The sequence below is a fragment of the Budorcas taxicolor genome, chromosome 18 (genome assembly GCF_023091745.1).
Source record: "Budorcas taxicolor isolate Tak-1 chromosome 18, Takin1.1, whole genome shotgun sequence".
Taxonomy (NCBI): Eukaryota; Metazoa; Chordata; class Mammalia; order Artiodactyla; family Bovidae; genus Budorcas; species Budorcas taxicolor.
Window position 1 is genome coordinate 27,722,511 of NC_068927.1, and position 15,092 is coordinate 27,737,602.

Here is a 15,092-nt window from a genome sequence, read left to right on the forward strand (position 1 = left end):
CTATGCAGAGTACATCATGAGAAACGCTGGGCTGGAAGAAGCACAAGCTGGAATCAAGATTGCCGGGAGAAATATCAATAACCTCAGATATGCAGATGACATCACCCTTATGACAGAAAGTGAAGAGGAACTAAAAAGCCTCTTGATGAAAGTGAAAGTGGAGAGTGAAAAAGTGGGCTTAAAGCTCAACATTCAGAAAACGAAGATCATGGCATCTGGTCCCATCACTTCATGGGAAATAGATGGGGAAACAGCGGAAACAGTGTCAGACTTTATTTTGGGGGGCTCCAAAATCACTGCAGATGGTGACTGCAGCCATGAAATTAAAAGACGCTTACTCCTTGGAAGAAAAGTTATGACCAACCTAGATAGCATATTCAAAAGCAGAGACATTACTTTGCCAACAAAGGTCCGTCTAGTCAAGGCTATCATGTATGGATGTGAGAGTTGGACTGTGCAGAAAGCTGAGCGCCGAAGAATTGATGCTTTTGAACTGTGGTGTTGGAGAAGACTGTTGAGAGTCCCTTGGACTGCAAGGAGATCCAACCAGTCCATTCTAAAGGAGATCAGTCCTGGGAGTTCATTGGAAGGACTGATGCTAAAGCTGAAACTCCAGTACTTTGGCCACCTCATGCGAAGAGCTAGGAGGGATTGGGGGCTGGAGGAGAAGGGGACGACAGAGGATGAGATGGCTGGATGGCATCACCGACTCGATGGACATGAGTTTGAGTGAACCTCGGGAGTTGGTGATGGACAGGGAGGCCTGGCGTGCTGCAATTCATGGGGTCGCAAAGAGTTGGACACGACTGAGTGACTGAACTGAACTGAACTGATGCCTAGGCACTGGGATCACCATGAGATCTAAGATTCTATTCTCCACTCCCAGGCTACTCCCCACAAATGTAAACAGCCACTGGAATCATCTCACATTGAGGACCAGCCTGTGGATATCTGGTCCAGGGAACCAGATAGAGGGATACCTTGGAGGGAGTGGCCCCAGCCAGCAGGACACTGAGATAGGCCTGCTGACATCACTCCTCAGTCTGGAAGAAGCAACTGCCTTTGTTTGGCAGGAGTCCTCATGGTGACTGACTCCCCAGGCAACCTAGCATATGTCTAACAGAACCCCCCCCCCCCCAACCCACAACAGGTCTCATCTGTCACCATCAATGCCATGGTCTGGGTGAAGGAGACTTGTCCTTCTGCCTGGAGATCTCCCCACTGGCCTTGCAGGCCCCTGCCAGGATCAGTCAGGATTCAACCAGAAGAGAAACCACTTCTAGCATCTGAAAAGCACACGACTGCACGGATTTAGATACATACATGGTGAAAGAGTGGAGGGGAGCCAAAGAGCCGCTGAGGGTAGGAAGTTATGGCCTCCTCACAGCTGGAGGGACAAGGGGGCAGGTGACGTCACTGGAGACCAGGGCCACTGTCACCTGCAGAAGCTGCAACCACACCTGGCCTGTCCCCTGGGGGCTGCGGAAGAGATGTGGCCACAACTTGGAAAAAACCCTGGTGCTGGGGAAGGCTGAGGGCAGGAGGAGAAGGGGACAACAGAGGGTGAGATGATTGGATGGCATCCCTGACTCAATGGACACAAGTTTGAGCAAGCTCTGGGAGATAGTGAAGGGCAGGGAAGCCTAGCGTGCTGCAGTCCACGGGGTCACAAAGAGTCAGAAACAACTTAGTGACTGAACAACAAAGGCAGGGGGAGAGGAGAGCTCCATCCTCCCACCTCCACCTCCCATGGCTGTGCCCCAAGCTTCTTCCTTTCACCTGTCCACTGGGCTCCAGACAGGGCCCTCCAGCTGCCCTGGGAGCCTAGGAAATGCAGACTGAATGGCTCATTGTCAGCCCCTGCCCCACCCCACCCCCTACATGGAAGATGAAGGGGAAGGAATAGATCTCAGGGCACAAAGGTCAAGACTAGCCCATGGCTTTTCCACCTTGGCATTCCAACAGTTCATCCAGTGCCTGGCACACACCCAGGCTTCATAAACATGTGAACAAATGACTGACCGTTGGGGCAGGAAGGCACAGTGCCCTATGTCACTGAATGTTTTAAAAAGTGAGCGACAGTGAAAGTTGCACAGTCATGTCTGACTCTTTGCGATTCCATGGACTGTATAGTCCATGGAATTTTCCAGGCCAGAACATTGGAGTGGGTAGCGGTTCCCTTCTCCAAGGGATCTTCCCAACCCAGGGACTGAACCCAGGTCTCCCGCATTGCAGGCGGATTCTTTACCAGCTGAGCCACAAGGGAAGCCCAGAACACCTGGTATAATCACTCGAAAAACTGGCAGTATCAACTAATATTGACTAACGCTGAACCGACTATGACCCAGCAATTGCACTCCTAACTGTGTACTTAACATAAATGTGTACACACGTTCCCAGAAGACATTTACTAGTGGTAAATGTTCTTAGCGGTGCTTATGACAATAGCCTTGTACTGGAAACCCCTCCAAAGCTCACAGACAGTGGTATGGACAAACACAATGGAATATCGTGCAGCCGCGGTAATGAGTGATCTATAACTACCCACATCAATGCAGTTGGCTCTCATCAACAGGACGGCGAGGGAAAGCAGCCAGACACAGAGGCATATGTGCTGCACAATTCCATTTGTATAAATAGAAAAACAGGCAACACTAATGTCTGCTTCTGAAGTCAGAGTCCTGGTTGAAGCTTAATCCTTTGGATGGATCTGATCCTATGATTCTGAACTGAAAATGCAGAGGCTACAAAAATGCCAGGCAGGGGGCAGCATCCACATGGAGATGCTGAAGTCTGTAGGAAGAAGCGGTCCCCGGAAAACGAAGGGCAAGGGTGACCTCTGGACTTTGAGCCTCTCTGAGACCTTTTCTGTTTGTACCTACCTAGATTAGCAGACATATTCTCCTTTCTTCCCCAAGAAGAAATGCCTCTCTCTGAGTCAGGTTTCCCAACCTCAACACTATTGATATTTTGATATAAATATTTGTTAGGGGAGCTTGTCCTGTGCCTTGAAGAGTGTTTAACAGAGCTCAGCAAGTCCCCCACATACAAACCTTCAAGTTGCAAACTTTCATGTCCAATCATGTAAGTTAGTTCATGTGTCTGACATACATTGTCATGTACATGCGTCCTCTACAAGTGTGGCTGTGCTGTGGCATACTTGACTGTCCTGTGTTTGTCTGTCTTTTACACATTGTTCAGATGCTCAGTCATGTCCAACTCTTTGGCATCCCCACGGACTGTATCCCTCCACTTTATCCCTGAGGTTCTCTTGGCAAGAATCCTGGAGTGGGGTGTTATTTCCTCCTCCAGGGCCTTTTGGCTGAGATCGCAGATGGTAAAGCATCTGTCTATGATGTGGGAGACTCGGGTTCTATCCCTGGGTTGGGAAGATTCCTTGGAGAAGGAAATGGCAATCCACTCCAGTACTATTGCCTGGAAAATCCCATGGACAGAGGAGCCTGGTAGGCTACAGTCCATGGGGTTGCAAAGAGTCAGACATGACTGAGCGACTTCACGTTCACGTAGGGGATCTTCTCGACCCAGGAATCGAACTCTCATCTATTGCATTGACAGGTAGGTTCTTCACCACTAGCACCACCTGGGAAGCCTCTTTTTACGTATTCAGTTCAGTTCAGTTCAGTTGCTCAGACGTGTCTGACTCTTTGCAACCCCATGAATTGCAGCATGCCAGGCCTCCCTGTCCATCACCAACTCCCGGAGTTCACTCAGATTCACGTCCATCGAGTCAGTGATGCCATCCAGCCATCTCATCCTCTGTCGTCCCCTTCTCCTCCTGCCCCCAATCCCTCCCAGCATCAGAGTCCTTTCCAATGAGTCAACTCTTCACATGAGGTGGCCAAAGTACTGGAGTTTCAGTTTTAGCATCATTCCTTCCAAAGAAATCCCAGGGCTGATCTCCTTCAGAATGGACTGGTTGGATCTCTTGCAGTCCAAGGGACTCTCAAGAGTCTTCTCTAACACCACAGTTCAAAAGCATCAATTCTTTGGCGCTCAGCTTTCTTCACAGTCCAACTCTCACATCCATACATGACTACTGGAGAAACCATAGCCTTGACTAGACGGACCTTAGTCGGCAAAGTAATGTCTCTGCTTTTGAATATGCTATCTAGGTTGGTCATAACTTTTCTTCCAAGGAGTAAGCATCTTTTAATTTCATGGCTGCAGTCACCATCTGCAGTGATTTTGGAGCCCCCAAAAATAAAGTCTGACACTGTTTCCACTGTTTCCCCATCTATTTCCCATGAAATGATGGGACCAGTTGCCTTACTTGTGTATAAAGTATTAATATTATAAATCCATTACAGTGCTGTATAGCCGATTGTGTTAGTTGGGTACCTAGGCTAAGTTTGTTGGACTTATGAACACCCTCTCAGAATGGAGCTCATTCATATGTAGGGGAATTACTGTGGTGGGTGGAAAAGCATCCCTAAAAATTTATGTCCATCTGGAATCTCAGAATGTGACCTTGTTTGAAATAATGGACCTTGCATGTCCTTATACAAAGAGGAGAGGCCACACAAGACACAAGGAAGAAGGCCATGTGAAGAGGTAGGAAGAAATTGGAGCGACAGAGTTAAAGGGCAAGGAATGCCAGGGATTGCTGGGAAACATCAAAAGCTAGATAGGATTCTTCCCTAGAGCCTTCCAAGGGAGCCTGGCCTTGACAACCCCTTGATTTTGGACTTCTAGCCTCCAATATTGTGAGGCAACACATTTCTGTCTGTGGCAATTTGTTATGGCAGCCTTGGGAAACTAATTGCAAGCACTATCTCTGACTTCTAAACTTTGGAAGTCAAAGGTACCCTTTTCAGTTATAACAAACAAAGATTTCTCCAGATACTGCAGAATGTCTCCTAGTGGGAACGGGGGATGCAAAACAGCTGCCCCTTGGCCCTTGTTAAGAACTGTTATGCTAAGGGGGCAGAAATGGTGAGAGGACCAAGCAGAGTGGTCCTGGTGAAAGTAATGGTGAATGGTGGAAGTCACTCAGTCATGTCTGAGTCTTTGTGACCCCATGGACTACACAGTCCATGGAATTCACCAAGCCAGAATACTGGAGTGGGTAGCCTTTCCCTTCTCCAGGAGATCTTCCCAACCCAGGGATGGAACTCAGGTCTCCCACATTGCAGGCGGATTCTTTAATAGCTGAGCCACAAGGGGAGCCCAAGAATACTGCAGTGGGTAAGCCTATCCCTTCTCCAGGGGATCTTCCCCACCCTGGAATTGAACCTGGGTCTCCAGCATTGCAGGTGGATTCTTTACCAACTGAGCTATCAGGAAAGCCCAGCCAACTTGTCTAAGCTACTATATTCCTCAGTTTCCGGATCTGTAAGAGGAAGAGAACAATACCAACTTCATAAGACTGTTCTGAGGATGAAATGAGTTGATGACTATAAAGTGGCGTGAGCCACAACACTGTCACCACCGTCACTTCAGGTTTCAACAGTTAGTTTAGGGGCTGTCTCCTCATTTAACCAGGAGCTCCTTGACGTACTGAATGGTCTGCTCCATACATTTCCCCCCAAGATACTCAGGATCATATACTAATATGATCAATGCCTATTTAGAAACGTCTTAAGTTTATACCCATTTAATAATCAGCCAAGCTTTTCCCTTCCAGGAATGCAGATTATTGGTATCTGAGAGAAGCTGCAGTGAGTATGTATGAAGCTCCAGATGGTGAACAGAGTCGAGGCCTCACAGTGAGGTGGAAGAAGGAAGACACTCCTGCCAATTCAATGAACTTTCTGGGTCTCAATTTCTCCATTTGGAAATGGAGAATAGATACTATTACAAGGTTGTTGCAAGGATTTTTATAAACTATGCTCAACATGGTGTCAAGGGTATTAGTAACTGCTGAGCAAACAGCTTGTATTATCATCGTTTTAAGTATACTGTTGAAAAAAAGTAAATAGCGAATGCACCTAGGTATCTAGTCCAAGGACAGCGATCTCGCTTTGGTCTGCGCTGGGCTGGCCGAAGCGCTGGACTGGGTCTCCGGAAGCCCCGCCCCTCCACTACCGCGTCGGGTCGCCCTGGCAACGCACTACTTGGTCGCAGCCTGAGTGAAGCGGTCGCTGGTTCCCGGCGCTCTTGGCCACAACTCGGTATTGACCAGAGTAGCTTCGGCAGTGATGACGGACGACGACTCTGAGACTTCTGCCTCGGAGACACCGGGCCAGGAAGAGAGCGATCTGCCTGTTTTCCAGTTGTGTGGGCTGGTGGAAGAGCTCAGGTACCCACCGGCCGGATTCTGAGGGTGGTCCCTACTCAGTGTGTGGGCTCCGAGGTTGGTCCAGCATGGAGATACTCCAGGTCCACGCTGAACGCTGAGGAAACTGAGACCAGCACCCCCCCCCCTAAAAAAAAAGTGGTAAAGGCGCCTACCTTTGCTCTTTATTCTCCTATCTCCACCTTCAGGGCACTAACAAGCCACTGGTGGAGACAAAGATGCGAAGCCTCGAGGGTAATTGGTGAAGCTAGAGCTTCAGCCTAGTGGGTCTGTCTGGTACCATGCTGTGTGCTTGGCCACTTCTCTGTTGTGCAATGACAGCTTGGAGCAGGTAACCTCTAAGTCCTTTTCCAATGCTAAGATTCTATAATAAAATTAAGGTGGAAGCAGATAGAAGGGAGGCTATTGAGATACTTTTATTATAAAGCAATATACCTAAACCAGAGTATAAGCATAGAAGTGAACAGCAAAGAAGGACTAGCCCAATTGTCTATATTTTTACCAGTCTGTTTTAATATCTACTGAGAAACGCTTGGCTGGAAGAAGCACAAGCTGGAATCAAGATTGCCAGGAGAAATATCAATAACCTCAGATATGCAGATGACACCACCCTTATGGCAGAAAGTGAAGAGGAACTAAAAAGCCTCTTGATGAAAATGAAAGAGGAGAGTGAAAAAGCTGGCTTCAAGCTCAACATTCAGAAAACGAAGATCATGGCATCTGGTCCCATCACTTCATGGGAAATAGATGGGAAACAGTGGAAACAGTGTCAGACTTTATTTTGGGGGGCTCCAAAATCACTGCAGATGATGATTGCAGCCATGAAATTAAAAGACACTTACTCCTTGGAAGAAAAGTTATGACCAACCTAGATAGCATATTCAAAAGCAGAGACATTACTTTGCCGACTAAGGTCCGTCTAGTCAAGGCTATGGTTTCTCCAGTAGTCATGTATGGATGTGAGAGTTGGACTGTGAAGAAAGCTGAGCACCGAAGGATTGATGCTTTTGAACTGTGGTGTTGGAGAAGACTCTTGAGAGTCCCTTGGACTGCAAGAGATCCAACCAGTCCATTCTGAAGGAGGTCAGTCCTGGGTGTTCTTTGGAAGGAATGATGCTAGTACTTCGGAATGATTCAGTACTTTGGCCACCTCATGTGAAGAGTTGACTCATTGGAAAAGACTCTGATGCTGGGAGGGATTGGGGACAGGAGGAGAAAGGGACGACAGAGGATGACATGGCTGGATGGCATCACTGACTCCATGGACGTGAGTCTGAGTGAACTCTGGGAGTTGGTGATGGACAGGGAGATCTGGCGTGCTGTAATTCATGGGGTCGCAAAGAGTCGGACACGACTGAGTGACTGAACTGAACTGAACTGATAGCGAGTAAATTGGATATCAAGATTCTACGAGATAATTGAGGTTAGTTGTACAACTTACTGGTTTCGCATAGAACATCCTGGCCTGGCAGCTGAATAGCTGTTACTGCAAAATGTTTATAAATAGTTTAGGTCAGAATTGAGGTGTTATTACTAAAATAGCTACAATCTTGAGTGCTTATTATGTGCCAAGTATTTTGCACATATGAACTAATAAAATAACAAAATAACCCTAGTAAGATGGTGAGGAAACAGACACAGAGGTTAAGTCACTTTCTTACAGTCACACAGCTAATCAGTGGTAGAGCTAAAATTAAGACACAGATCGCACTATTATATAGAAACTACATAACTAATAAGAACCTACTATATAGCACAGAGAAATCTATTCAAGGCTCTGTAATGACCTATATGGGAATAGAATGAAAAAGAATGGATATATGTATATGTATAACTGAGTTTGCTGTAAGCAGAAATTACCACAACTTTGTAAATCAACTATATTCCAATAAAAAATTAATTAAAGAAAGACTTTGGTGCAATTCCATAGCCTACACTGGGAACATGCATATGCTGAAAAAGAAAGATGCTTTGATCTATCAGGCTTTTCTGTTGAGTCTTTCCCACTAATATTAAAATTCAGCCAAACAGGATTTTCAGCACAGTAAACAGATGTTCAGCTCAATACCATATGAAAATATCAAAGCTGTTCTCTCTCTTATATATACACTTACATACATATGTGTGTATTATACTGTTGCTGTTCAGTCTATAAGTTGTGTCCGGCTTCTTTTGTGACCCCATGGAACAGAAGGAACCTGGCGGGCTATAGCCCATGAGTGCATACTAAGTTGCTTCAGTCGTGTCCGACCCTTTGCCACCCTACAGTCCATAGAGAATTTCTCAGGGAAGACTACTAGAGGGAGTTGCCATTTCCTTCCCCAGAGGATCTTCCCCACCCAGGAACTGAACTTACATTTCCTGCACTGGCATATGGGTTCTTTACCATTGATGGGTTCTTTACCATCGTGAAAGTGAAAGTTGCTCAGTTGTGTCTGACTCTGCGACGCCATGGACTATATAGTCCATGGGATTCTCCAGGCCAGAATACTGGAGTGGGTAGGCTTTTCCTTCTCCAGGGCATCTTCCCAATCCAGGGATCGAATCCAGGTCTCCCACATTGCAGGCAAATTCTTTACCAGCTGAGCCATCAGGGAAGCCCTGTACACTCATGTAACATACAGGTATGTTAGAGAAGTTGAAAGGGTCACACACAGTCTTGGGATATACAGGATAAACTAGCTTTGTCATCTCTAATGTTTAAAAACCATCTGTTCAAAGCGTTCCTACCTTTTATAATAGACTTCTAGAGAATAATACTTCATCCACTGGGTGGCTGGAAATAAAAGAACTGAGAAATATAAACCAAAGGAAACCTCTGAAGATTGTGGATGTGTGTAACTTCAAGAATTATGTATTGGACTTGCCTGGTGGTCCAGTGGTTAAGAGTATGCCTGCCAATGCAGGGGACACAGTTTTGATCCCTGGTCTGGGAAGATTCTGCATGCCACGGAGCAATTAAACCTGTGCGCCACAACTACTGAGCCTGTGCTCAAGAGCCCGAAAGCCACAACTACTGTAGTCTGTGCACCTAGAGCCTGTGCTTTGCAACGAGAGAAGCCATGGTAGTCAGAAGCCCATGCACCACAACTGGAGGGAAGCCCCTTGCTGCAACTAGAGAGAGCCTGTTTGCAGCAACAAAGACCCAGTGCGGCCAAAAGTAAAATTTAAAAATAAAATATTCAGTATTAATTCAGAAGGAATTTCACAGATGGGTTAGAAGATATTTGAAGATGAAACTTGTACCAATTTTCAGTATATAGGCATATCTCATTTTATTGCGTTTTGCTTTATTGTACCTTACAGACATTGTGTTTTTTACAAAACAAAGGTTTGTGGCAACTCTGCATTGAGCAAGCATATTGATGCTTTTTTTCCCAACAGCGTTGCTCATTTTGTGTCTCTGTCACATTTCCATGATTTTTGAAATATTTCAAGCTTTTTCTTTATATTATTATATTTGTTATGGTGATTTGTGGTCACTGATTTTTTGATGCTACTATTGCAAAGATTATGACCTGCTGAAGGCTCAGATGATGGTTACCGTTTTTATTTTTTATTTTTAGCAATAAAGCATTGTTAATTAAAGTATGTACTTTTTTAGACATAATGGCATGCACACTTAGTAGACTACAGTATAATATAAACATAATTTTAATGCACCAAAAAAACAAAAAATTATGCGACTCACTTTATTGCACTATTTACTTGATTGCAGTTGTTTGAAACTGAATCCATTATATCCCCAATGTATGCCTGTAATACTAGTGCTCTGAACTTTATGGCTCATTAGATGTATATTAAAAAAATATAGAGAGTATGTAAATAGCATTCACTGTGTGCCAGGCACTGTCCCAGAGTCTTTGCTTTCCTTATCACAACTCTCAAAGATAGTTGCTATTATTATTCCCATTTTACAGATGAGGAAAGAGAGGCACCAAAAGGTTAAGTATCTTACAAGGTCATACAAAGCTAGTAAGTGTTAAATACTAGGTACTTGGGATTTAAACTCCAGTTGGTGGAACTTTTTCAAGGGCACTCTCTGTTTTGCAGCTATGGAAACTCTGCTCTCAAAACTGAGACAGAGATGTTTGAAAAATATTACAGTAAACTGGAGTCCAGAGACCAGCGACCTCCACGATTATCAGAAATCAAAATAGCAGGAGCAGAAATTGCACAGGTATGCAAGAGAGATCTAAGAATTCTCTAAAGCTCTTTGCCCCTTTAGAGGCAAGTAACATTTGTTATCTGCCTTTGCTGTGCCTTTCTTGGCCAAGTGGCATATGACTGTCTCCCTGTTCTAACTTTGGTTCTTTTCCCTCCAAGATTTCTCTTTAGATTAGGATTGACATATATATACTACCATGTGTAAAATAGATTGCTAGCAGGAATCTGCTGTATAGCACCCGGAGCTCAGCTCAGTGCTCTGTGGTGAACTAGAGGGGTGGGGTAGAAAGGGTGAGAGGGAAGCCCAAGAGGGAGGGGATATATGTATACACATAACTGATTCACTTCATTGTACAGCAGAAACTATTACAACTATAATACAACATTATAAAGCAAGTATACCCCATTTAAAATTAAAAAGGGAAGCTGACTCGAAAAAAAGTACGGAGTGGGGGGTCTATCTTTTGAGGATCAAACAATGCCATCTTCAGGTCCACACACTTCCTGGGTCACCTGCTTTTGACCTTGGGCTTCATTGCCCTGTTGTTGCTGTTCAGTCGATTAGCCATGTTCTACTCTTTGCGACCCCATGGACTGCAGCACGCCAGGCTTCCCTGTCCTTCACTATCGCCCAGAGTTTGCTCAAACTCGTCCATTGAGTTGACAATGTCATCCGACCATGTCAATGCCTAGGAAATCCAACGTTTTTGTCTGTTTTTTGATGAAAACCTTGGCCCCCAGTGCATTTTCTCTTTTATATCTAGCTCAGGAAGCGCTGAGCTCCAGGCTTTCCCTGACACTGATTTGATTGCTAGTCTGTAGCAATTTACTTTAGTTCAGGGTTTCCCCACACTCAAGACACTTCCCCTTACTTATTTTCAGTTCATTGTCAAGCATAGACCTTTGAAATATTTTGTGCAGTACCTTAGGTTGACTTGTGAAATAAACATCACCTCGGGCCCACTGTCCAGCATCATTTATCATGGAGTTGGTTTGCTCTGGCCATCATTCAGAGTGATTTCTAGCATGTTCGAGTGGTCCTTTTGATACCCACCTTCGGTTGCTTTCTTACCACTTCCTACTTGACAATGGCTTTGTACTGCTTGTGTTACAGTTACGAAGCAGGCGTAAATCCAAGTCCCGCATGGGCATGGAACGTGTGATGGGCCTCAGTGTGGACCAAAAATTGGAACTTGTGCAAAAGGAGCTGGAAGACACAAAGGATGAGATCAGGCACATGAGAGCGAATGCTGAGCGCGACCTACAGCATCACGAGGTAGGCCTTCCAGTGGGCCGTCCTCCCTGGCTCCCCGCTTCTGCCTCAGCAAGAAGCATCTTTATTACGCTCATATGATTGTTGGTGCTTTGAGAGAAATACACTCGGATAAAATAAACTGAGGACCTACCTTTAAGGAACTTACCACTTGCTTGAGAGGATATCAAATTTTAAACTTTTTGGTCTTCCCTGGTATTCCAGTGTTAAGAATCTGCATTCCAGTGCAGGGGACACAGGTTCGATGCCTAGTCTGGGAAGATTCTGTGGGCCATGGGGCAGCTAAGCCCCTGCAACTACAACTACCGAAGCCCCACAACTATGGAAGCCCTAGGGCTCCAGAGCCTGGGCTCCACAACAAGAGAAGCCACCCCATTAAGAAGCCTGTGTACTGCAACTAGAGAGAAGCCTCTGCTTGCTGCAACTAGGGAGAGCTCTCATGTAGCAACAAAGACCCAGCACAACTAAAAATAAATAAATAAAATTAAAAAATTTTTAAACTCTTTCAATGAAAAATTTCAAAATACACAAATGTAGAGAAGCTAGCGCAGTGAACCCTCATGCATTCAGTGCCTGCACATAGCAGTCACCAACATGTGGCTGCTCTTGTTCCCTCCGTATCCCTACCAACTTCCCCCTCGTAACTGGCCACTGGGCTATTTTATGAAGGGGATCTTACAGATACTGTTTATCTGTAAATATTTCAATATATGTTTCTAAGATGTGGATTCTTTAAAAAAAACCCGTAATCAATAACCATCAGTTCAGTTCAGTTCAGTTGCTCAGTTGTGTCCGACTCTTTGCGACCCCATGAACCACAGCACGCCAGGCCTCCTTGTCCATCACCAACTCCCGGAGTTTACCCAAACTCATGTCCATTGAGTCAGTGATGCCATCCAACCATAAATGCTCTTAAAAATTCAGAATAATTCCTTAATGATATATGGGGCTTGAGGTTTAAGTCAGTGAGTCGAGTGAAAAATCCCTCGTCACTCTCCATGGGCTGCATCCATGACGATGGTTCACGTCATATGGGAGACCAAGGTGGTCAGTTTTCCAACAGGAAGAAATATCACTGTTCATTTGATTGCCAATAGGATGAAGTTGCTGGCTTGCATTTCATAGCCATCTTGTATGAAAAAATAGATGTTTCTGTTCTATTTCTAAATTTTTTCCACTTCTAATGGAGGCATCATATTCATTTCCTTGAAAGGGACAGATAGTGAACTCATGTCCCCATTGATAGAACCATCTCTACGGCGTAAACCTCTCCTGCCCTTCCCCCGCTCTCCTTCTTTCTTTTTCCCAACACGCTGCATTGAATTCTAACATGTTAAAGGAGCTCAGGATGTGGTAGCATTGTCCTCACATGCTGAACTGTGTGATTAAACATCACGGTGTGGGTTAGAGTGGTCAGAGAAGACATGTTGGGGCGGTAGGGCTGGACATAGCACTTGACATGTGAAGAATGGCGGCTGCTGTTGAAGGAATAGGAAAACAAGGGCCCCCTAAGTAAGGTGAATGACATGAACAAGGAAGTGGAGGTGGGAATGTTCACAGCAAGTTCATAACCCTGAGGAGGTTGGTGGAGGTTAGAGGAGAAGGTGCTTTGGGGGCTGTATTAGGAAATCAGGTTGAGTAGGCAGAGGGGTTTCTCTCTGATGTCTTAGAAAGCAGGACCCCAGTGAGGATAACTGAGCAGGAGAGTGATGTATCAATTCATTTCAGTTGCTCAGTCATGTCTAACTCTGCGACCCTAACTGCAGCACACCAGGTCTCCCTGTCCATCACCAACTCCCGGAGCTTACTCAAACTCATCTCCATTGTGTCAGTGATGCCATCCAACCATCTCATCCTATGTCATCCCCTTCTCCTCTCACCTTCAATCTTTCCCAGCATCAGGGTCTTTTCCAGTGAGTCAGTTCTGTGCATCAGGTGGCCAAAGTATTGGAGTTTCAGCTTCAACATCAGTTCTTCCAATGAGTATTCAGGACTGATTTCCTTTAGGATTGACAGGTTGGATCTCCTTGCTGTCCAAAGAACTCTCAAAAGTCTTCTCCAACACCACAGTTCAAAAGCATCAATTCTTCAGTGCTCAGCTTTCTTTATAGTCCAACTCTTACATCCATACATGACTACTGGAAAGACCATAGCTTTGACTAGATGGACCTTTGTGGGCAAAGTAATATCTCTGCTTTTTATATGCTGTCTAGGTTGGTCATAACTTTTCTTCTAAGGAGTAAGCATCTTTTAATTTCATGGCTGCAATAAGCATGTGCACTGATTTTGGAGCCCCCCGAAATAAAGTCTCTCACTATTTCCACTGTTTCCCCATCTATTTTCCATGAGGTGATGGGACCAGATGCCATGATCTTTGTTTCCTGAATGTTGAGTTTTAAGCCAACTTTTTCACTCTCCTCTTTTTCACTTTCATCAAGAGACTCTATAGTTCTTCTTCGCTTTGCCCTAAGGAAGGTGTCATCTGCATATCTGAGATTATTGATATTTCTCCTGGCAATCTTGATTCTAGCTTGTGCTTCAACCAATCCAGCATTTCTCATGATGTGCTATGCATATAAGTTAAATAAGCAGGGTGACAATATACAGCCTTGGTATATTCCTTTCCCAATTTGGAACCAGTCTGTTGTTCCATGTCCAGTTCTAACTGTTGCTTCCTCACCTGCATACAGATTTCTCAGGAGGCAAGTCAGGTGGTCTGGTATTCCCATCTCTTTCAGAATTTTCCAGTTTATTGTGATCCACATAGTCAAAGTCTTTGGCATAGTCATTAAAGCAGAAGTAGATGTTTTTCTGGAACTCTCTTGCTTTTTCAATGATCCAGCAGATATTGGCGACTTGATCTCTGGTTGCTCTGCCTTTTCTAAATCCACCTTGAACATCTGGAAGTTCATGGTTCATGTCCCGTTGAAGCCTGGCTTAAAGAATTTTGAGCATTACTTTGCTAGTGTGTGAGATGAGAGCAATTATGCAGTAGTTTGAGCATTCTTTGGCATTGCCTTTCTTTGGGATTGGAATGAAAACTGACTTTTTCCAGTCTTGTGACCACTGCTGAGTTTTCCAAATTTGCTGGCATATGGAGTGCAGCACTTTCATAGCATCACCTTTCAGGATTTGAAATAGCTCAACTGGAATTTCATCACCTCCACTAGCTTTGTTTGTAGTGATGCCTCCTAAGGCCCACTTGACTTCACATTCAAGGATGTCTGGCTCTAGGTAAGTGATCACACCATCGTGATTATCTGGGTCATGAAGATCTGATTTGTACAGTTCTTCTGTGTATTCTTGCCACCTCTTCTTAATATCTTCTGCTTCTGTTAGGTCCATACCATTTCTGTCCTTTATCGTGCCCATCTTTGCATGAAATATTCCCTTGGT

General features: G+C 44.9%; 1 protein-coding gene across 1 annotated transcript in view; it reads left to right on the forward strand.

The window, feature by feature from the left end:
• The first annotated feature begins 6,158 nt into the window (after window positions 1-6,158).
• The window catches only part of CCDC113 (coiled-coil domain containing 113), a 31,493-nt gene continuing 22,559 nt past the window's right edge, over window positions 6,159-15,092 (forward strand). The window contains exons 1-3 of the mRNA XM_052656578.1: window positions 6,159-6,259; window positions 10,310-10,436; window positions 11,538-11,699. Coding sequence (XP_052512538.1) covers window positions 6,159-6,259; window positions 10,310-10,436; window positions 11,538-11,699 — 390 coding nt within the window. The remainder of the gene's footprint in view (window positions 6,260-10,309; window positions 10,437-11,537; window positions 11,700-15,092) is intronic.